This window comes from Sarcophilus harrisii, chromosome 3 (genome assembly GCF_902635505.1).
Source record: "Sarcophilus harrisii chromosome 3, mSarHar1.11, whole genome shotgun sequence".
NCBI lineage: Eukaryota > Metazoa > Chordata > Mammalia > Dasyuromorphia > Dasyuridae > Sarcophilus > Sarcophilus harrisii.
In genome coordinates, this window is record NC_045428.1 from 263,133,664 (window position 1) to 263,157,178 (window position 23,515).

The window sequence follows — 23,515 nt, forward strand, 5'->3', positions numbered from 1 at the left end:
AGACATAGAAGACCAGTGAGGTAAAATGAATTGTCTGCACAATTGCAAAACTGGAACAAGAACCCAAATATCTTTGTTCTATGTTTCTCCACTTCCTGATCTTGGCTCATTTGTTTACATAGTCAAAACCTTATTGGATAGTAAGAATGAGATCAAATCATTAGCTAAATTCTCTGATATAGGATATTATTATTAATTAATTTTAATTACCACAAATATACTAGGTAATAGCATGTAGAGTGAACGTGCTATAATATTCACTGATTTCTTAATATGCAAAGTTAATGTGCAATAAAAATCATCTCATATCTATTGATTAAAAATGAAATTGATATAATTCTGCTTCCATACTGGAATATAGATTGGAGTTTGTTGTTCTTCTAAAGTATTGCCTCTTTTAAATTATTTAAGAGAAGTACATTCTAACCCCAAATTTTTAACTATATGAATCCATGGAAATGTTTGATTAGAGGCAGGGCCAGAGAAATATTCAAGTCAAGTCAACAAGCATTTATTAAGCACCGACTATGTAGCAGGCACTGTGCTAAATTCTGGGGATACACAGAAAGGAAAAACCAGTTCCTGCCCTCAAGGAGCTCACAATCTACTGGGGAAACTATGTTCTCTCCTGGTTTTAGCAAATTTTCTATTTTAAGTCAATCAGTTTTCTATTGTTATTGCTTTTGCAGAAACATTAGAAAAATGACATTAGCAGTCGTCCCAGAAATTACAGGCTTCAATGAAAAGTTTTGAGGAGAAAAAAAATTTCTCTTGTGTTTTCTACATTGATATATATATAGTGTTGCTTTGCATTCTTCTCAGCTTGGAGAGAAGAACTGTGTTCACCAAAAAGACTAATCCTTGTTTTATTGTTGAGTCAATGTTTTGTGATAGCATCTTTTGCATGTGACTACAAAACAGATTGGCACTCATTTTTACTAGGTCATGATTTGCTAAAATCATATTTCATTCCTCTAAACATCATTATCTTTATATGAATTTATATTGCTGATTGAAATCTTCTCTACTTAATTTATTAATCTAATATACATTTTTATCTTGCTGTCAAGCACAGATAAAATAAAAACAAGAGTATTCACAGTAACCACCATGTCACTTGACTTCATTCTCTAAAATCTACATAATCATATAGATTTCCTTTAAAAACCAGGAAACTGCCACTACCCTATCTATACTGATAGGGCTGCATAGGAGATTTTGAAAAGGATAACGATACAGTTCTCATCCTCTGAAAATGCAGATATTATTGGAAAAACCTACCAGTGATTTAGTGTTCACTTCCCATTTTCCTTTACTAGAAAGACTCTTACAAATTGCTTGAAAGAAATAAGAATTCACAATCTTTAAAAAGGTGTGTGAAATAAGGCAGCATTGCCAAATCACACAGGTTCTATTTCTTCCAACTGAAGCCATCTCCTGTGGATGTGTAAAGAAAACAAGGAAATGTGATAATCATAAAAAAGGAGTCCTCAGCTGGGTGTGGAACATTTGTATTAGTCAGCCAGATTATAGGCTTCCAATACAGGAGGGTCAAGTTGAGAGAGAAATTAGCTAGCATGTGTGTGTGTGTGTGCATGTACATGTGTACTGTGATCTTGTTTGAATGTAGGCCTCTGACTATATGTTAAAGCTTAACATACGTGACTTTCAAATTCTATCTAGTTTTGAGCCAGTTGCGTCTTTTATAACTTTTATAGTGCAGATGATGAATAAATAATAAGTTGTTAAAAAAGTTTTTAATGAAAAGGACACAGTTTCATTACTGTCTCCTTATGAATATAAATTACTATTTGAAAATTTCTTTAGGTACATATGGAATATATGGTTTTATATAGAGTTTCTCTTTTTAAATAGCATGATTCTGTTTGCTATTTAGGTTAGGAACTAGGTAAATCAAGTGAATAAATGAATGAAAAAATATTAAGTACTAACAATGTGCTAGGCACTATGCTAAGTACTAATAAAAAATATAACAAAGCAAGACTTTCCCTGTCCTCAAAAAGCTTATAATATAATAGTGAAGAAAAAAACACATAAAGGAGTGACTGTTAGGGAGTAGTCTTTTGGGAAGAGGAATCAAAGGGAATAATGACAAAATAGGTCAATTAAATTGAGAAATTACACCAAGTCTTGAATGCAGATTCCTAATAGAACTAATAGAATTAAAAAATGCCAACTATAATTTCCTCCTATTTCCACTCACAGAAAGCTGATTTATCCCCTGATTTTCAAAAAAAATTCCTTTTTAAGACTATAACCGGAATTTAAAAGAAAATAAAACAAAGCACACCCTCCCAGAAATAGATTACATTGTCACTAGAAAAGCCTTCTACAGCCCTACTGGCTAAAGAAAGAATAGAGCTAATTTTCCAGAAAAAAGTGAGTGTTGTTCTTATTGTGGGAAAAGTTTAGTTAAACTAGTATATAAAATATCTGAGAACAATATTATTAAAAAGAAAGCATGAGTGTTGGCTCTTATGTTTTTGTTTTTTTAGAAGATATGGAGAACATAGAAGCATCCAAGAAAGCAGCATCTGTTGAGTTAAAACTAAAGCCATGACAAAAGCAAAAGACCTTCCAGTGAAATTGTTATACAGAGGCTTAAAGTGAAAATCATAAAATGCTGATGATGCAGAAGTACAAGGGGATTTGGAGAAGAGTTGGAAATACAAATCCATTACTTGGGTTTTCTTTAGAGAGAGTCAACATAAATACCACATACTTGCCCATCAATAATTCAGCTGAAGGAAATGCCATGTTCTGGCTGTCTCTACTCTTCAGAGCTACGGAGGAATCAGCTACATGCTGACTACACTTCAAATAGGTCAGATAGCTAGGAAGGAAGAGGAACGGCTACTGGGAGTGAGGAAGACAGAAGCTATCTGAAGAGTAATAAAAAATAAGTTCAAACAACTGATGAAAGAAGAAGATATAGTCATCTTACTTTTCACAAGATCAGCATACTATATGCTAGGGAGTTTCTGTTTCTCTGATTTCTGTTTCTGTCTCTTCCCCCCCCCCCCCTCCCTTTTTTTCTCTTTCTTTTTTCTTTTCTTCTCTTCCCTCTCTCTGTGTCAGTTTATCTGTCTCTGTGGCTTTCTGTTTCTGTCTCTAGCTCTCTGTCTCTGTCTTTCTGTCACTGTTTCTGTCTCTCACTGTTTCTCTGTCTCTCTCTACTTTCTCCCTTTAGCTTAATTAACATATTCACAATTTCATCTGTTTTTTAACTAGGAAAACCTCCTCTTTCCCTCCCCAAACCCAATCAAGAAAAAGGATAGAGCCTAAGCACTAAGGAAAAATACTTTTTTTCTCTTTTTATTGTGAGTTCTAACAGAACTTTTGTCAAACATTGAGCACATGAACACATGACAGTTTCCTTCACTTGTTCTCACATAGAGCTGTTGATAGAAAAGGAATATTTTGGGAGGAATGTTTCTTAACTCATCAATAACTTCTTCTCTGTTTATTTCATTCCTTTGTTTCATAATATGACAACGCATTAGAAGAAAAAGAAACTTTTCTTAAATCGTGAGAATATCAAATATTACCCATCAATCCCTGAATCATGCTATTCAAAGTGCTAAAAATAGAACAAAAATATACTCCCAATGCAGCTAAATAAACACTTGTGGATGCCTAAAATGTGATTGTGGTCTGATCATTTTCTCTACATTTTTCTCACACTTCCATCTTCAGTTTAAAAAAAAAAGGCCAATGCAGTGCTTTCAGTTTTCTGTGTATTGGGAGAGTATGGGATCCAGTCCAATGAAGTTAAATGCCATCAGTTCCTGACAGGTGTCCATAATATCAAGAAAATAATGGGCTTCTTAGAGTCTGAAAATAACCAAATGTGCAAAGCTGATTTTAAATTTTATCTGTCCTGGCAGCTTCAGGTCTATTTTGTTGAAATTTGGCACATGTCCAGAGGGATGCATCACAATAAAGAACAGACTGGAGGAGCACCCACGGGAATTGTTAGAGAAATAAACGTTTTTAGGCAAATAAAAGCTACTGAACATCCCATAGCACCTTTATCTTGTTGTTATGCGGGTACCAGGATCCTTTGGACTTGTACATCACATTTATTCTCATTTTTCATACATTTTCAATGGGCCCTTGCCCCCTTCCCCATGAACTACACTGTAGTTTACTTTCTTTTCTGATCAAATAATATCTTATTAATGAGACCAAAACATTAGAGTGGTTATTTTCTTATATCGATGGTAAGAATAAATTTAAAAAAATACAACATCCATTGCACTGGTCAGCAATTACTGACAGTAATGAAAATGCCTATGATGAATCCCTAAATTAATGTTAAAAATCCTATTATCAGTGTACTTTTTTAAAAAACTAAAAAATCCCATAGGGAATGTTTTCTTACAATTCTGCCCCCTGCAGGTTTCTTTACAATAGACTTTATTTATTTATTTATTTTGCCATACAAAACATGAATATGAATTAGCAGCTTTTATCCTTTATTTCAGACACAGCTGAACTATATGATATGAATTTTCTGGGAGCATTGGAACAAGCTTTCAGTGTTTCTGAAAGATAGAATGATACATTTAAAATAAAACTAATTCTTTATTCAGTAGAATTAATTGTTTTAAACACTTTCAGGTCTGATTTAATGTTTACTTTTGTATAAATACTGTTTATTTTGAAAACATTGATTTTCATTAATATTCATGTTTTAACCTCCTGAGTTCTCATTTAAATCACCTTGAAATTGATAAAATTTTTACTTATTATTATAAACTGAAACAAAGGAAGTAAGAATGCTCAATTCTGAATGTAGCATTGAAAAGTAAATACAGTGAATTAACATTTAAATACAAGGGGACTCCATAATAGGTTTCAAAGATTTGCTCTTACTGTTTAGAAAATAACATTTTGTATAATACAATGTGACAAAACATATTTGATAACATCCTAGTCCTTCCCTTTGGTTTGGAAGCCATCAATATAAATCTCATGATTTATGTCAATTCACCCCCTTTGACTGACTTGCCTGGCAATTGCACATAATCTCATTCGCAGAAAAAAATTAAAGGGGAAAAAGGGGAATTGAATATTGAAACAAAAACAGCCACAAACACATTCATGCCTTTCCAGGAAGTGATCAAATATAGGTTGATTTTTTTTTCTTTATATATATAAGGGTACATCAACTCATTTTAAAACAAAACAACACCCCGGCCCTTGATCTTATCTTCTTAGCACTCAGCAGTAGTCACAGTAAAGTGACTGGTAGACATTTGGGTCTGGAGTGTCATTTGACAAGCAGTGAGTTAAATGTTAAGACAGTTAGACCCACCCCCTCCCATTCTGCAGGGTCACACACCATGCTGACATTAGAAGGGTAGAGGTGGGGATGAGGCAGGACAAGAAAGATATTCAGGGCTCTGATTGGTGGGGCCCTCCTATGAACAAGTGTTCTCCACATCTGTGTTCCTGAACTGGAATTTTGGCTATTCCTTGTATTGCACTCAGAAGGCCAACATGGCCTTGCTGTTGCTAGGCAGAAGAGCAAAGTGGATATGGTGGTCCTTGTCCCATCAAATAGCTTTGTCCAAGCACTCCAAAGAAATGTTAAAAAAAAAAAAACCCAAACAGAAAGAAATCAAACCCATTCTAAAATTATACTAATGAAGCAAAAAGGGTTTCCTATCTATACATCAGTCTCTTCATTAAAAAATGTAAATATACAAATTCCAATGACATATAAAACAAAGTCAAAAAATGTAATGGCAAGTGACATGGTAAAACAGGAAGACACTGATGCTACAAATAAATTGCAAAAAACATATGTACAAGACCCTGTTTTTCCTCGTATTTTATAGATTGTAATGCATGTTTTAACAGCAGCAGTCGAGGATGTAGTTCCAGGCACTGGACTGCAGACTCAGCTCCTACTCCAAGGGACTAAGTCGCCCCTTCCTTTCTGTCACCAAATCACACTGGATATACTGGTCTCGCGTGGTAAGAGCGGCAGTATTGCACTGTTTGTATGGGCCTCGTCTGGGTTCTGCTCCCTGTTGGATTTTGTCTGTGGCCGCTGTCCGTTGATAAGTGTCATAGGGATGTTACAGTAGGTATGCTGGTTACCTATTGAGGTAAGAGGCAGGGTGCCGGTAGGAGGTACATCGTATTCGTAGCTTCGATAATAGTGTTTCTGACGCATTTGTGAATGGTACGTATTGTGAAACGTGGAGCGCAGATCTGGATGGGCAGTGGCAAGTGCAGTGGAGGTGGCGGCAGCCATGGAAATTGCTGAGACAGTCTGCAGCTCCCCGAAGGGCCCTTGCTCACTGACATCTAATACCTGCTCATGGGAAATGGGCTCTATCCTCTTAAAAGGCATTTCATACTGTAAACGTTTCCAGAATTTAGAATTCAACTTGTTGCATTTTGGTCCATGCCATTTAATAACCGTCAGGAGTTTAATGGTGTGCTTTAGAGCTTCCACCTCCTGGTAGTTCATGATTCCTCGAAGTTCACTACATTCAATTAATATCACTTTAATCTCTCCTGTAACTAGCATGTTTCGAAGTCGGGTCTCCAGTTCAAAGATACTCCAGCCTCTTCTTACCACATAATTAGGAGTCATAACTATAATCAGTCGCTTGCTTTGATCCACGCATCTTGCCACATCTTCAATGTATGCTACAAAATAGAACAATGGTCTCTTAGAATCAGTAAGAATAACACTTGGCCCAGAAAGTTGGGTATATACGAATTCTTTCTACAAGACAGATCTCTGTCCTATCCTTTTTTTTTTTTTTTTTAAATCAGGAGTGGAGCTATTTACTTTAGGAAAAATGTAATAAATAATAACTATTACAGAACAGAAATTGGATCAGAAAACATAAATTCATTTGAACTGATGATCTAACTTGCATAAAAATGTTGCAAGAAAGCATAAATCTATTTGATTTGTTTAATGCTTAGGTTATAATATGCATTTTGTAGAGTTATGGATATAGTTCTTCAGAATTATTGTTATTTTAATAATTTTATTCGGAGCATTTATTTCTTTATTTATTAAAATATTATAGAAGAATATTTTAGAGTGAATAAAATATTATCATATCAAACAATAAATCTTTATGTAAATATACCCAAATTTAAAAATATCCTTGCTCTCAATATATAAAGAATTTAAAACAATTAACTTACTTCCAGTAGGAATCAAATCTCTGTCTGGAATGAACAATTTGTACCCATAATGTTTTTCCAGCATATCAGGCAGAATTTCAAGGGCAAATCTTTCTTCTTCCCCAGTTTCTTGATTCCACTGATCAGGATCCACTTTGGTATATGATAAGTATGCATCATAATCTTTGTTATCTGTCAAAATATTAAAGTTATATTGGGATGATTATCATATAAAGACAACTTAATTGTACATATTTGCATAGAGTGAGGCATATGAATGTCATATAAATGTATATATACATACACACATATATATTTCATTTCAAAGCAGGAAAAAATATCCATTATATGCATGTATTTCATATGCCAACCCAAGAAAAACATCTTTCTTTATTTTCATTAATGCCAAGTGTACTAGAAAATCTTAGAGGCATAAGGGGTCATATTTTTCTTTATGTTGTGAAGAAAGTAGGGGGAAAAAATCAATGAAAAGAGCAGAATGTTAAGTTCCTTCTAATCCTCTCAATAGCAGTGCTATTGAGCTATAGAAAATCTAATTTGCTTCTAAAAGATGCCTATTTTGAGTAGTCTACTCTCTGCTGTAAGTAATATTCCATTCATTCCATTCTGTATCTAGAAATTAACCAACAGATCTATTTCCCCTTTCCTTCTCTAATCCATTTTACATAGTAATTATTGCAAAGAAAACTAATCTTAAGCCCACCCATCTTAATAAAAGCCACACAAAAAGGCATTTATACTTTTTTGTGCTGCATTTATACATACATTTATGTGTTAACAGATTTTCATTCTTAACACTGGGGGAAAATGCCATGCTCAAGAACTTTAAAAGTAAACAACAGCAGCATTTTACTCAATTCCCTTTGATTTTACCTATAAAATATTGATGAATAAATTTTCATCAATCTAGAGAGATTATTTCCTGAGCTCTTTGTGCAGCAAATGCTTAAGAAAATTTCTGATTCTAATAACTGTCCAGTGCAGAACTCCCCTTGTATAGCATTTTGGCAGATACTTAACCATACTCTGAATACTTCTAATGATGAAGACAATAATATTCAAGAAATAGTATAAGAGAAAATGTCAGGGATAAATTCCTTATATATTTCACTAAAATTGTGCAGAACATGGGTAATTAAAAAAAAAACTTAAGATCTTAATGCAAAAAAGTAAATTTGGCCTTATAAAGACTAATGAGACTTGATGAGATGTGACTCAAGCTAAGAATGTATTTTAGAAGGGCTAACTTCTTGCAAGGTGTGGTAGAGAAGCTGTTATTCAATCATGTTTGACTCATGAACCTATGAACCATATTGTCCATAGAGTTTTCTTGGCAAAGATACTGGGATGGTTTGTAATTTCCTTCTTTAGAAGATGAAGTAAATATCTGAGTCCAAATTTGAATTTGAAACCAGGTTCAGCACTCTATCCATTGAGTCACTTGACTGCCTCCTAAAGTAGTCTATATATGTCTGACTGTCTGTTTCTCTCTGTCTTTCCCTGTCTCTTTCTCTTTCTTTTTCTCTGTCTCTGTTTCTGTCTCTCTCTGTCTCTGTCTCTTGTCTGTCTGTTTCTCTCTCTCTCTCTCTCATACACACACACACACACACACACACACACACACACACAGAAATCTAACCAAAATAAGAAATATTAAAAGAGAATATTTAGGTAAAAATTAATGGAAGAAGAAACAAGAGATTTTGTGGTTGGAATTTAATAGAGACTACTCAACTAGAAGGGGGAATTTAATGATATGTTCAAGAAACAGAACATTAACTTCATATCAAAGTATGTAATAGTAGTGATTTAGGGGTTTCAACTAACTGGGCATCTTTAACTGCTCTATCTTTGCTAATAGCTGATCAGCTAATACATGTTTGACTTGCCCTTTTATAATAATTTCCCCAAGAGGGGAGATAAAGGATGAAGGAAACCTGATCTAATTCAATATAACAGAGTAACTAGTTGCTAAGTTCAAAATTAGAGGAACAAGGAAGGAAACTAGTCACTACAACTCCATCTTGGAATCTGTGAAAAATAAAGAAGAAAAAATGTGATATACACTTCAATGTATATCTAAGATTTTGGAAAAGCAGAGTTAAAAGCAGAATATTCTAATCTAAAAGATTAAGAAATTGGCCCAAGAGATTCTCAAGGATGATATTTCAATGACACAAAGACAAATGTTTCAGGTGAGAAAAAGAAGATGGAGAAATATAAAGAAAAATAGGTAGAAGTCATCCATTAGCTTATTCTAATTAAATTTTAAAAATATGAGTTAGCACTATGGGAAGGTAACAACATGAGGAATGATAGTCTTTTAAAAAATAGTGTCAGGAATGCTAAAACTCAGCATTAACTAAGCCTAATGATAAATTGTAAAGACAATAAAAGCACTAAAAATACTAATTGAGATAAAAGGAAGATTAAAGTAGGGAAAGGGCTATTGCTCAAAAGTGGAATGATGATTATGAATAACAGAGAAAAGCCAGAACTATTAAAATTTTCCATTTTTCTATTTTCCCTATGAACAGAACAATCTTCAGATTGGGAAGGCTAGAATGAAAATGATTAATGGTGAATTAAAAACCAAGATATGTAAAGACAGTAGTAACAGCTGACATTTTCATAGTGCTTCAAAATTTGCAAAGTATTTTATCTACATCATTAATTGATTTTCTCCACAATCTGTAATGTAGATAATATTATTACCTCCATTTTAGAGCTGACCAAACTAAAATAAAATTGCCCTGTATCATAATAGTAAATAGCAAACACAGGGTTCAAAGTCAAGTCTTCCAGCCTCCAAATCCATACCCATTAAGTAGTCATACTACTGACAATAAGTTTCATGTCACTAACCCAAGTGAACTACATCCCAAGATATGATGGGAAAAAAAAAAAACACCTTGCTTATAGAATCATAGAGCCAAGATTTAAATGGTATTGGTGGTTCCTGAAGAAATATAGAGAACAGAGGTGTCATTGAGCAAATGAGCAAATATCTTTCTTACCCCAAAATAAAGATAGCATCAGCCAATGAATTTGACTTGGATTTCTAGTGAAATTCTTAAATATATCACTAAAGGGATGATTTGTGAGTATTTAAAAAGGAAAACAATAATTATTAAAAGATATTGTGAGTTTAGTCAGAGCAAATCATGTTAGACTAATTTCATTTTCTTTGTTAAGGATTAAGAGACCAACATATTTGTAATTTGTAAACATAGTATAACTCAATATAAGAAAGGAATATCATCAAATGATGATGTCTTGGAGGACAATAGGAAGAGAAACTGACTAGTATGGTTAGTGGGATACAAAGCTGGAAATAAAGAAAGCAAAATATTAATGACATCCTGGATGATGGTTGTTATCTTCTCCTGTGCCTTAGGTCTCTGTGAAATAGGTAGGTAGGTAGGTAGGAAGGTAGATAGATAGATAGATGGATAGAGAAGTAGATAAATATCATTAAACATTCTTGCCAGATTGTGTTTTAAAATTTAACAATGGGACTTTAATATTTTTAACAAAAATTTTGGACCCTAAAATGTTATTTGATAGGATCATAAAATAATAGGACACAATTTAACTCATGGTAGCAGAAAAACTGAAATTTGCATAGAAATGTAAATTATTATTTCCATGCTGATATAACACTGATAATTCATCTAGTAATTTACAGATTTTTGAGATGATTTTGCTTTGCTGCAACATAGATCTTTACCATGAATAGGTCATATCATTTTAAAAATTCTATTCATCATCAAACCATGAAGACATTAAGTGCTTAAAATTCCTCTAAGTATGTGACTCAGACATATACTTTTTGGAGATTTCCAAACCAACTGGACAATAGTTTGAAAAACTAGGTAAATTAAACTTAAAACATCTGTAATTATGTTAAAACATGATGGCAGGAATAGAGAACAAAGCCCACAAGAAAACTATATTTGCTTTATCGGGCAGATTTTTCTTCAGTTTTAAAATGTTATTATACTTTACTTTTGCCCATGCAAACTAGGAAACTACTTACTAGCTTAATTCCTTAAGAACTAGGTCAATCAACTTCAATAGGCTTAGAAAATTTGAATATGAAAGATGAAGTATTTCTATGAAATAGAAATGTTACTCAATCATAATGCTTTAAGTCCAAGAAGGAACTATTTGTACATGGAAGAAAGATAGGGAGGTTGGGACCAGAGCCAGATTGACTAAACAATTATCTCTATAAACACCTGAGACACACGGAAATGCCATAAGTGTTGGCAGTTCACTAAAAAGAACAAATAGATTAAAAGAAGTTGCAGGCACAAATCCAGAAAAGGAAAATCAAGAGAAGAGTAGCAATGCATGGTTGAAAAAAGTATTTTTTCCTAGTGAAAGATCTATCAGCAACAACTTTTAAATTTAACAAATTAAACAATTATTCACCTTCTATATGTAGAATCCTTTATCAGGTCTAGATACTTAAGGAAAGTTGGATTTTAGATAAGGTATTTGACCTATAGTTTAGTAGGGGGCTAGAATACGTGTGTGTGTGTATGTAATATTCATATATATATAGAGAGAGAGAGAGAATACAAAACAAAATATTATTAATAATTGCAAAGATATGCAAATAAAATGTCATAAAAAGTTGGAAGGTGAGAGATCAGCACTAATATGGAGCAGGGAATTTACTAAGTTGTTGTAGAGGAAGTGACACTATCACTTTGAGCTGAGCTTTGGGGAATGGAAAGTCACTCAAAAGGCAAAAGACTTCATGTATTCAAAAACCTTTTCTTCCCATCCTCAGTGATATGAAATATGATAAACACCTTTGAGTAGAAACAGCAAACCATAAACTTTTAGAGAATTGATACCTTCCATTACAGAGATTTCTGTAGATAGTATATGAAGGTCATGGGACAGTTATAGTTAAAGAACTTTAGCATGTATAATTGCACTTTGTATCTTATTTATCTTGTGAGACTAAATTGAGAGTTAGAGACTTATGGCAAGTGTGTCAAACATAGCTTTGATTTTCTATTTGCTAAGGAAGGTCACCCATTTTGATGCTTTTTTGTGGTATCACTCATGAGAAGCATAATCTACTGCCACAGGGAAACTGAATACATTTCCTTTTTGGAGGTTGACATACTACTACCCACCATCCCTACTTCAGATTTTCAAAAGAAAGATTATATTCTCAGCACCACCATGGCCATCCAGAAAGGAGTCCCTTTCATCAACAGGACATTCACACCTCATCTAGTAGGTGAGGAAGCCATATGTTTCTTGGATATAAATATACCCACTGGAAGCTGAAGAGTCCCTAAGTTCTCCTTTGAATTCTTCTTCTCTATCTTGATTGGGGGAAAAAAAATTTCAAAACCAATTACAAGCTTGACAGTTTCATTGACAGAACCAGGCCATCTTTCTTTCAGCTAGAAGTGAAAAGGCTTTTGAGTGGTTTAGTGACTAACCTTAGACTTAAGAAGAGCTGATTTCAAATCCCACCTTAGCTATATACTAATTGTATAAATTCTACCCAAATCTCAATCTTTTTGAGCCTCAATTTTGTCAAATATAAAATGGAGATAATAATAAGACTTTTTTTTAAAAAGATTGTTGTTAGGATTAAATACAAAAGGTATTTTGTAAACCTTTATGTGTCATAGAAATAATAGTAAATGTTATCATCATGATAAATAATTATCATAATAATTATAATTATTTTATTATCCCAGAAAAATTCTAGAAGAATAAGGTAGAGGGACGTGGGAAGACAAGTTTTCAAAGTCTACCATGTCCTCTAGAACTTGAGATGCTAAGCGTAAGGACTCCTACTACCAAAATAATAAAATAATCCATTCCTCTAAGGCCTCTAACAAAAAGATCTAGGAAAACTAGAAAATTGTCCTTTAAGTTAATTTCCTCATCTTCCAAGATGCCTACCACTTCCAAATGCCCAAAGAGATAATCATACCAAAGATCTTGCTATCATCACCTATAACTGTGCTAACTCCATGATTTTGACTTGTGAAGTTTCCATCTTTGATGATGAAGTTTTTATCTTTGACTTTCCATGATTCTATATGCTTCAATCTTCTTAAAGCCAATTTTTGTCTTCATTACAACCTTTTAGTACTTATCTCATTCCTCATCTCCTTGCTGATCACACTAGTTTCAATTTTTTTCAACTTTACAGAATAGAGTAGTATATTCCATCAACTATATCCTATAATTTGCCCTTGACTAACTTGCCCTGGGTCCTGCTGTCTTACATACCTTGGAAGTTCCCAACTCTAATTATCTCCATGATTATCTTTTTTGAACTCACTCCTAAACTGCTAGGTCTCATTTGAGTAACATTGGAAACATGCCAATCTGTTACAAATAAATAACATCTAATGTCATCTGGATTTTCACTGCTGTATGGGAAAATGCTTTATTTTTTTCATTGAATAACTCACATCTCTAAAAGGATGCTCGAAGCATTATCTTCTCAAGTTGTAATACATCACTCATACTCTTCTCCCCTACCAGATTTGTATGCTTTCTATTTCATTGAGATAATTATGCCATTCATTATGAATTTTCTATTCCTTTTTAGTTGATTTCTAAAACTCATTCTTATTCTTCACTCATTCACCCCTACATTATTCCTCATTCTGAGAAAAATGTGGCTTTTTTTTACTTTGAAAAGGATAGTATTTTAATCTGTGAACTTTATTACTCTCTACTACCTCCTTCAGAATGTTTGCTTATTGATCTTAATTCACCTTTTTTTAAACTTTAAACCAATACACACACATGTACATATGTTTATATGTGTATATAATATATATTTATATATCCCATGCTGCCTAAAATCTTACTCAAGCATACTCTATACTAAAAACATTGCACTTGATTCTTCTAGTCTCTCTAGCTATTATCCTATGTGTAGTATAATGTAATAGATTTTATTAAGCACATATTATGTTCTCAGTACTGGAAATAAAATGGAAAATTGAAACAGTTTTCTGCTTTTAAAAAAGTTTACATTTAGATAAGGCAACATATAAAGAAGGATTTAGATTGTTGGGAAATGGAAATACTAAAATGTATTTATAATCTGGGAAAGTGGCAGAGTAAGTAGCTAGGGTCTACATATCTTATTGTGCAATATCAGAGAATAACACCCTTGATCAAGAGAAGAATGAGTCCACGAATCAGAGTGAAGTGGAATTGTGCTATATTCCAGGTAAAGGTAGAAACAGCAGAGATAAGGACATTCCCCTTTTCACTACCAAACTCCTATTTGTAATTGTCTGTCCTTTAACTGCTTTTACTCAGTCAGTATCCACTCCTTACTCAATATCCAAAGAAATCTAGCTTTCTATCCCATAACTGTATGAGATTGCTCTATCCAAAATTGTTATTTTTTAATTGCTTGTAATGTTCATTTCAGAATCCTTATTTTTGTTTACTTTTCCTAATGCTAGTAATAATGTTTGAAAAATTGATCACTTCTTTTTCTTGGGCATCCTTTTGTCATCTTCAAACATGCATCTTTTTCTTTTGAGATAATCCTTCCTAATTTGACTATTTATTGTCAGTTTCTTAGCTAGATGATCATCTACCCCTTCTCTCTTTACAATAAGGGTTCAGTATTTTTCTATTCTAAGAGATCTTTCTTTTTTGCTAAATCTTGATTATTTTGGAGATTCCATCATCTCCATTGTATGTAATAAATTCCCTGATTTATTTATTGAGATTTAATCTCCTTCTTCAAGTTTAGTAACATTTCTTGGTTTTTTCTTTTGGGTGAGAGATTAGAAGTGGAAGAAGGACTAGACTAGAGCTGTGATTTTTAACAATGTAGCAAACTCTTTGTGAAGAACTTCCCTCTGTCAATACAAATTTGCAGCTTCTCCATTATTTAGAGTCTTAAAGAATTTCCTGGGCACTGAAGTATCAAATGACTTGTGGTCACATAGTTAATACATGTCAGATCAGGACTTGAATTTAATTCTTCCTAACTGCAAGACCAGTTCTCTTATCCACTATATCATGCTATTTCTTATATGCATATCAAAACCCAAACATTTTCCCCTCAAACTTCCTCCTTTTTTTGTTCAGTCATTATTTTTTTAAGTCTTATTCAACTCTTAGGATTTTCTTGGCAAAGATACTGGAGTATTTTTTTTTTACCATTTCCTTCTTCAGCTTATTTTATGGATGAGGAAACTAAGGTAAACAAAGTTAAATGACTTGCCCATGGTCAAACAGCTAGTAAATTTCTGAGGTTGGATGAATCTTCCTGACTTTAGGACTAGCATACCATCCACTGTACTTTCTAGGTACTCCTTTTCCTGACTGCTTTTTCTCAATCTTTGTTTTTCACATAATTACAATACAACTACTAATAATCATTATTGTTTTTTATTTATTCATTCATGGTCAAAAAGAAAGATGGTACAGCTTTCTCATTGAGTGAGTCACCTGACTCAAACAACATATCATTAAGTCAATCTGCCTTAAGGCATTGTGGTGCAATTTGCAGGACTACAATTTCTTAACTGGACTTAGACTATAATAATTGTGTCCAGATATGGTCCATACTGTTTTTCCCTCCTGATAGATACCTTGTCCTGAACTTAATCTTCTCTTAACAAAATATGACATTCTCTTCCCAAAGTAAATTCCTTAATAAGATGTAAATTTCCTTCCTCATACCACCTCAAATGAGAATAATTTGGTTCATAACCAGTTTATATCTTGGATATACCTTTGAATTTGGCTAGAATATAACATACACATACACACACAAAGATGGAGAGACTAATAATTTGAGAGGTAAAGTAGAGAGATCTTATTTATAATACATGGAATTATTCCCATTGATAATGGGAAGGGAAAACCTGTGCAGTCAGGTGATCTTTTAAGAGAATCATGAACATTAAGGAACTAGATGCCTTCAAAGATGGCAGTGGATATAGGCAATGGTCAATTTGCAAGGAGTTCCTTAGCCAAGACTAGAGCTGTCAGCAGTACAGCAGAAATGATAAAGTAACAGAAGCATCTGTAGACAGATTTGAAATTCTAGAACAAACAGGAGTCAAAGACAAGGAACAAAAGACAAAGCCATATTGTAAAAGAGCAACTTTTGACTTAACTTGGGTCTATGAACTATAGAGACTGTATAGGTCTAGGGGAAGAGGATTAACTCTCTAGTAGTCCCAAATTCTTTCTACTTGTAAGAAAAGTAAATCCTACCATAGTGCTTCACATAAGTTCTCAAACTTTCTGTAATAAAAGCAACCATGATAAAAACTGTTCAGTGTTCTATTTGATATCAAGATGAAATAATACATAAAACACAGAAACATATTCATCAAATATATTCAATATTGTCATGGAGAATTCCCATAGAAAGTTGAATCAGGAGGATTTCCTTAATGATAGAGAACTTATACTGATGCAATTACTTGTTTATAACATTGTACTGATTGTAATTAATAGGGAACACTATAAAAGTTTCTCAATGATATTCTATAGTTACTCAGATAAGATTAATTGTCTTCTATATTTAGTCCAATCAGTAAATCTACAAGAAAATATTTCTTTAATCGATACTAGAGATTGGTAAGTGAAATCTATAACTGAATCAGATGAAGAAAAAGAGCTGGAAAATAGTTGGGGAATTAATTATTCTAAATAGTTTTCCAATGAAAAATTCAAGCCTTTTAACACCTGGAGAATTACATTTGCAAGTGACCCAAGGACAATATAAATAACCAATTTGTACTGAGAAATAGCATAAGAAAAATCATTAAGATTATGTATAACTGGAAAGGGAACTAGTCTTGTCTTGCAGCAAAAGAGAAAAATAACAGATCAACAGTCCAAAAGTTTGCAATAATATCCGCAAATATGAAGATAATAATAAAAAGATTATTCTTTTAATAATCATCCAGGCTCTCCTGATCATATAGTTCTGAAGCCTTTTCTTAATCCATATAATTCTTCACTCCTTCTATACTTTTTATTTAAAAAATTCTAAATTTAACAAAACCCAAATGAAATCATCATTTTCATGTACCAAGGAAAGTAAATAAAGAAGACTATTACACAAAACTGCAAGTCTTTACTATATATAGTTCTCCATTACTTTTAGGTATATAATAAATACAACATTTAATTTAAAAAAAATAATTATTTTTTAAAATAAAACCTTTTTATTTTCAAAATATATACTTGAATAATTTTCAACATTCACCCTTACAAAATCTTGTGTTCTAATTTTTCCCTCCCATTCTTTCCTTTTTTTCCTTCCTTTTTTCCCTCCCCTAGATGGTAAGTGATCCAATATATGATAAACATGTGCAATGATAATCATGCTGCACAAGAAAAATCAGATTAAAAGGAAAAAAATTAGAAAAAAACCAAATTGCAAATAAACAACAACAAAAGTAAAAATATTATAAAAATAATACTGTAACATCTAACTTTCAGTTAGTTGCCAGTTTGTCTTGGTCTCCCGAGATTGTGTGAGTATGTGTGTGTGTGTGTGTGTGTGTGTGTGTGTGTGTGTGTGTATTTAAAAATTATTCAATGATGTTCTTTTTTGTTCCTTCCTCCATTCTTTATTTCTTCTTCTTTCTTCCCTCCTTTCCTGTTTACCTTCCTTTCCCCACCTTGTTCCTTCCCTTTCCCTCTCTCTTCCCCTTTTCCCTTCTCTCTTTCCCTCTATCTTTCTGTCTCTCTGTCTCTCTTCTTCCCTCTGTCTCTGTCTCTATCTCCTTCTCTCTTTGTCTCCCTTCTTCCCTCTCTCTCTCCCCTGCTGTCTTTCTCTGTCTCTGTCTCTCTGTGTTTTTTTCTCTCTCTCTGACACTCTCCTTTTTTGCAAAACTCTTTAGCAACTTCCAGCAAATTTGCATAGTTAGCCAAAGTAAATTCACATGTGAGAACATGTTTGAAAATATATCTTTCTGCCTCTTGAGTCCACCAACTCTTTGTCAAGAGATGCTTAGCATATATTATTTGTCTTCTGAAACTGAAACCACCCACCACACCTTGAAAATATTTTCTACTTTAGTTTCCACATGATTTTCATAAGTTCTAGTGCTGAGAGGGATCACAGAAATCAATTGAGGCTATGCCTTAATTTTTACAAATGAGAAACATGAGGCCTACAACAATCAAGTGACCTAGACAAAGCCACACATGTAGTAAATAATGGAGCTGGTCTTCAAATCTTTATAATACAAACCCTGTATTATCTCCACTATATGATGCTGTTTCTGATTTTTCTACTGTTTCTGATTTTTCTACTATTCTAACTATCCTTTTTTGGTTTTCTCCCCCATTTTCTGTTTCTCTTCTCCCTTCTTAAGTATAGTCATCCATTACAATTTTGTCTTTAGCTCTGTTTTCTATTATTCAATTTATCCATTTTTATGACTTCAGTGATCAAATATCTCACATCTCTATAAATGACTTTCTAAATTGTATCTTTAACCTTGACTTACCTTCTAAACTTTAGTTTGGCGTCTACACCTACTGGATATTTCCAATTTACAAACTAGTCTGGAGTTTATAGATTTCTAAAAGGGAAGGATTAGAATAGATATTATCTCAGATTCTTTCTAGCTCAAACGAGTGATAAAAGTTAGAGAATGAGAGCTCCCTAGACATAATAAAATCCTTAACTCTTATGAGACAGTTTCTGTACTTTCTAAATTTGTCAAGCCAGAATGATAGTGGAATCCCTTATCTCTACATTTGGTTACAAGGTTTGAGAATAATCAGTGACCTCAAATCAGTTACTGGGTTATAAAAGACTCTTATTTAGTTTAGTCATTCCTCACTAGATAAATGACAAATACTCAATTTAAAAGTTGCTGTTCAATAAAAAATTGGCACCAATTTACTGTGCAATTACAATGGCATTTCCAACTAGATGTCCTGCAGCTCTCCCCAATCAAAATTAAAACATTAAAAATGTGTTTATACTTTAAACTTCATCCTCACATCTTCCACATTATCCCAAAGAAAAATTCAGATCCTCTTACTGACTTAATTGGACACTGGCAATGGTAGTAATGCTTCCCAGGCTTAGCACTTGTCTTCAAATATAACATGAAGAAATGTACTTTCTTTTAAAAATTCTTCTTCTTCCTGGGTTAGTAGGGGATTACAAGTTTGTAATATCATATATCCTGCCAAATAATAACTTTGTGTTGATTACTTTTTCTTGACTGTTTCTTTTTCTTCTAAGCAAAGTGATTCTGGGTGACCATGGGGCAGAGAAAGAGGAATGGGGGGGGGCAAGGGAAAGAATTAACATATGGAAATGAATGTAATATAAAAATTAAATAGATCAATAAAACTTTCATGAATAATAAAAATAAATTGTCACAGTAACCAGAGAGCTCAAACTGATATTGAGAGCTTTTGACAAAACAGACTAGGGCTGCAGTTGAAACTGCAGTAGAAAAATCCACACTTTTATCACACAGCAACAAAGACTATCTTAAACAAATGAGACTAGTAACCTTTTAAAATCCAGAGCTTATTTTTAAATGGACTCCAAGAGCTGATTATACATTGCACTAGATGAGTTCTCATCTCTTCATATCCTCTAGAGTAATTTATAGAGGCTGAACGAACACCCACTGGATTGGAAGGAGCTATTCACATGCAAATAATTCTAGCCTAAATGTAGTTAGAAAAGCCACTCCTGACTTGAGCAGATGCTTGGCTTCTAGATCAATGGGAAACTTGATGTATATCTAATTCCGCTGTTCCCCCAGAGTGTACATCAGCCACCCAGTAAAGATCTAGGCATTTATTTGATACTGAGAATAAACTGCTGATTTTAAAGTTTTCAGATTTCAAAAAAAAAGTCTAATAGAAGATTAAATTCATCATTGCTTACTTTTTCAGAATAAAATTAATGTCAAAGTATTTTAGTTCAATTATTTTTCTAATAAAACAAGAATTAAGAAGTTTTTGAAAAATATCTCAAGGGTTTTTTGTTTTGTTTTTGAAAGCACATAGTCACATTTACACAGAATTTACCATTTTATCAGATGTTTTCCTGATAACAGCTCCATGAAGAAGATAAAGTAAATACCATTCTCCCAATTGGATGGGATGAGGAAAATGAGGCATATGAAGGTCAAGTGATGGTTACTTTTCTATCGAATGTAGGAGCTAAAATGAGTTTAATAGCTCCATGTGCAGAGCTTGCTCTACTGCTAAATATTGACAATTCTTAATATCTATGGACTTTGTCTTCTGAATTTCTATGAATGAGTATGACTTTTTTTTGCACTAAGAAGTAATCAAATAATATTACTAACTTAAAGAGATATATTTAAATTTACTGGCGTAAATGTAGTTGGAACAGGGTTATTCAAGTGTGTAGGATGTTATTTCTAATAGTGAAGTACTTTAACTTATGTACCATAAAAGTGTATAAATATGCTCTTTGTTATAATCTTTCACAAACTTAAAGTTAGTCATTAAATTGTTCTTCAATAATTTATTACACATAAGGTAATACTATGTGCGATGGCAAACATCCCATTAGAAGTGAATAATTCTGCCTATTATCTAGTTTCATAATGGTAAGCCAAACAACTGTTTTAAGGAATTTTTTTACTGCTTATACTAATGATTTTAACTGGATACTTTGGCATTTTACAGAAATATCCTAAAATAAAGATAATTAAGCTATGAGGAGACATAGAAGTAGTGTCTGAAAAGAATAGGCAGACAGGTTATTAAGAAATCATGGGGAGAAGAAAAAAGAAACATCTAATAGAAGAAATAGATTGAGAAATTGTCAATGCAATTTTTCCCCATATATTTGGGAGGGTTTTAGCAACATGCTTTTGCGGAACATGGGAGTGCACAATACATTGAACTCTTCAAGAAAGAAGTTTTGTCATTTTTGGGGGTGAAGTTTATAAGTGTTTTGATAGACACAGTACAGGGAAAATTAAAGTTCATAAAGATAACTTTCTCCCCCAGTTCCTCCTTCCATTTTCCCATTCTTTGAAATAAAGAATAACTAGAGATATGCTTTGACTGCTTTTTTTTGGTGCTGAATCAAAATAATGTATATACCAAAAGGAATATCTCTACCCCTCAAGTCTCTTTTTTCTATTGACATTGCAACTTAAAGATGATTCTATGTGCTCCACAAAGCCTGTGGATGAGGGAAATTCTTTTTTATCCTTTGAGCCAGAAGCTAATGGTGATCTAGACAAGTTTCTGTCTGAGATGGGTGGTCTCCTACCTCATGTTTTTGTCTTGGTACATGGCTTTGTGAGATCTAAAAAGACATTTGGCATCTTCCCTCCTCAAAATCATAGAACTGCCTAGGAGGCCAGGAGTTCATAAGTCGTATTCAGGTGCAAAGGAAGAGAAACTCAGAACTCAGAAAGTTAGACTCAGAAAATCACTCTTACCCTTCAGCAGGGTAGGTCAGCAGGAAGAATACACTCTATGAATATTTAGGTGGCAAAATGGATATAGGGCTGGGTCTGGAGTTAGGAAGACCTATCTGCATCAGTGCAGCATCAGACACTGAATAGCTGTGTGAGTCTGGTCAGGTCATTTAATCTCTGGATTTTTCAGCTTCCTCAACTGCAAAATGGGAATAATATCTATTTTCTAGAATTGCTGTGAAGATCAGTTGAGATAATATTTGCACAAGGCCTAGAACATAGTAAGTGCTTAAAGTTAATAAGCATGTTTTTTCCTTCCCTCCCAATATTAATAGAATTATGGCTCAGCAGTCATTTTCAAGAGTTTTCAGAGCAACAGGAAGGATTCAAAGGATAGCTACATTTTCTTTGAAGTTTATGCATAGAGGTGGGTTGCAAAGACTACTCTGTTTCAGTTCCCCAAGGAAGTACCTACAAATTAGATCATCATTCAGGGTCTTTTGGGGATTTTCTCTTATACTAGGAAGGGTGCTAGATTTGGATTTGTGGACCCCTTAAACATAATTGAAGAATTTATAAATCATTGTCACTGTTAATTGTCTAAATAGTGTAAGGTACTTTAAATTTTAGAATCCTAGATTCAGAGGAGATAGTAGATATAACTATATCTAATTCCCCTGTTGAATAACTGAAGAAAATGAGACTCGAAGAAATGAAGTAATTTTTCCAAAGTCACAGAACTAATTAATGGAACTAGGAGAATAATATGCATCTTCTGAAATAGAGGTTATTTTTTTTCTTGGCAGCAAAGAAAATAAAAGACAGTTATCTTTCAAAAATACTCCAAAAATTGAAAATGAGAAATACAGTTTAATGAGTTATTTGGTGTGATAGAAGACAGAAGACACCAGGACAAGGAAGAAGCAAGACTGAGTAGACTGTGTTTGAAAATTGAACAGTGCTCCCAGGAGAGAAGAGCATAGAAAAAGCAATAACCAAATATTGTTGGTTTTATTATAAGACCTACTGGAAGACAATAGCTGAGAGAAGATTGTATTTTCATTAGGGGACCCATAAGAAACTGCTAATTATAGATCAAACGCTCCTGAGCAAGTAAAACCTACGTAACTTGAAATTTAACCTCCCTGGGCCTCAGTTTTCTCATGTAAGTGAAAAAGAATGATTGAACTACATTACCTCTAATATCTACTTTAACTTTCAACTTGTATACTAATAGAGGCAGCTAAGTAGCACAGTGAAAAGAGCACTGGACTTGGAAATCAGGAATATTCTTCTTCTTCAGTTCAAATCCTACCTCAGACACCAGCTGCACTTTTGGTAAGGCACTATACTACAAATCTTGGTAGAACATAAAGTTCTTGAAAGCAGGGATTTGTTCATTTTTTTCTTTGTGGCCTCTGTAGTATAGTGCCTTACACAGAGCAAGCACTGCTGTCTTTTGAATTAGATTGAATTGAACTGCTCTTTCACAACTTACTGCTGAGAGGATCTGAGCCAGCCTTATATCAGCTTTATATGAACAACAGTGGAACTATGATGTCTTCTCACAGAATGACTCCAAGGATCCTGAAATTTGTCAAATCTGACAGCTACTATCCACTTCTCGGGATTTACACAGGGGCAAATCATGGTTCCACAGGGAACTAAGTAAGACATTACTAGGGATGAGAAAGTTCTGAGAAAGAATATAAAGACTTTAAGAGTGTGAGTGTTGATATCCCTGCAGTTACTAGTTAAAGATAAAGGTTTTTGAAACTAAAAAAGGCAGTTTTGAGAAATGAAGAAGTGGTTGGGAAAATGATATGGGAAAATGAAAAGTAGAAATCTTTATTATGACTTAAAATGCTATAAATGTAGAA

The 23,515-nt window shown here is 33.3% G+C and overlaps 1 protein-coding gene across 1 annotated transcript in view; it reads right to left on the minus strand.

Moving 5' to 3' along the window:
* Nucleotides 1-2,013: 2,013 nt before the first annotated feature.
* Nucleotides 2,014-23,515, minus strand: part of IL1RAPL1 (interleukin 1 receptor accessory protein like 1) — a 1,491,295-nt gene continuing 1,469,793 nt past the window's right edge. Inside the window, exons 10-11 of the mRNA XM_031963646.1 lie at nucleotides 7,204-7,374; nucleotides 2,014-6,690 (exon numbers count right to left, since the gene is read on the minus strand). Of these exons, the coding sequence (XP_031819506.1) occupies nucleotides 5,972-6,690; nucleotides 7,204-7,374 (890 nt within the window). The 3' untranslated portion in view covers nucleotides 2,014-5,971. The remainder of the gene's footprint in view (nucleotides 6,691-7,203; nucleotides 7,375-23,515) is intronic.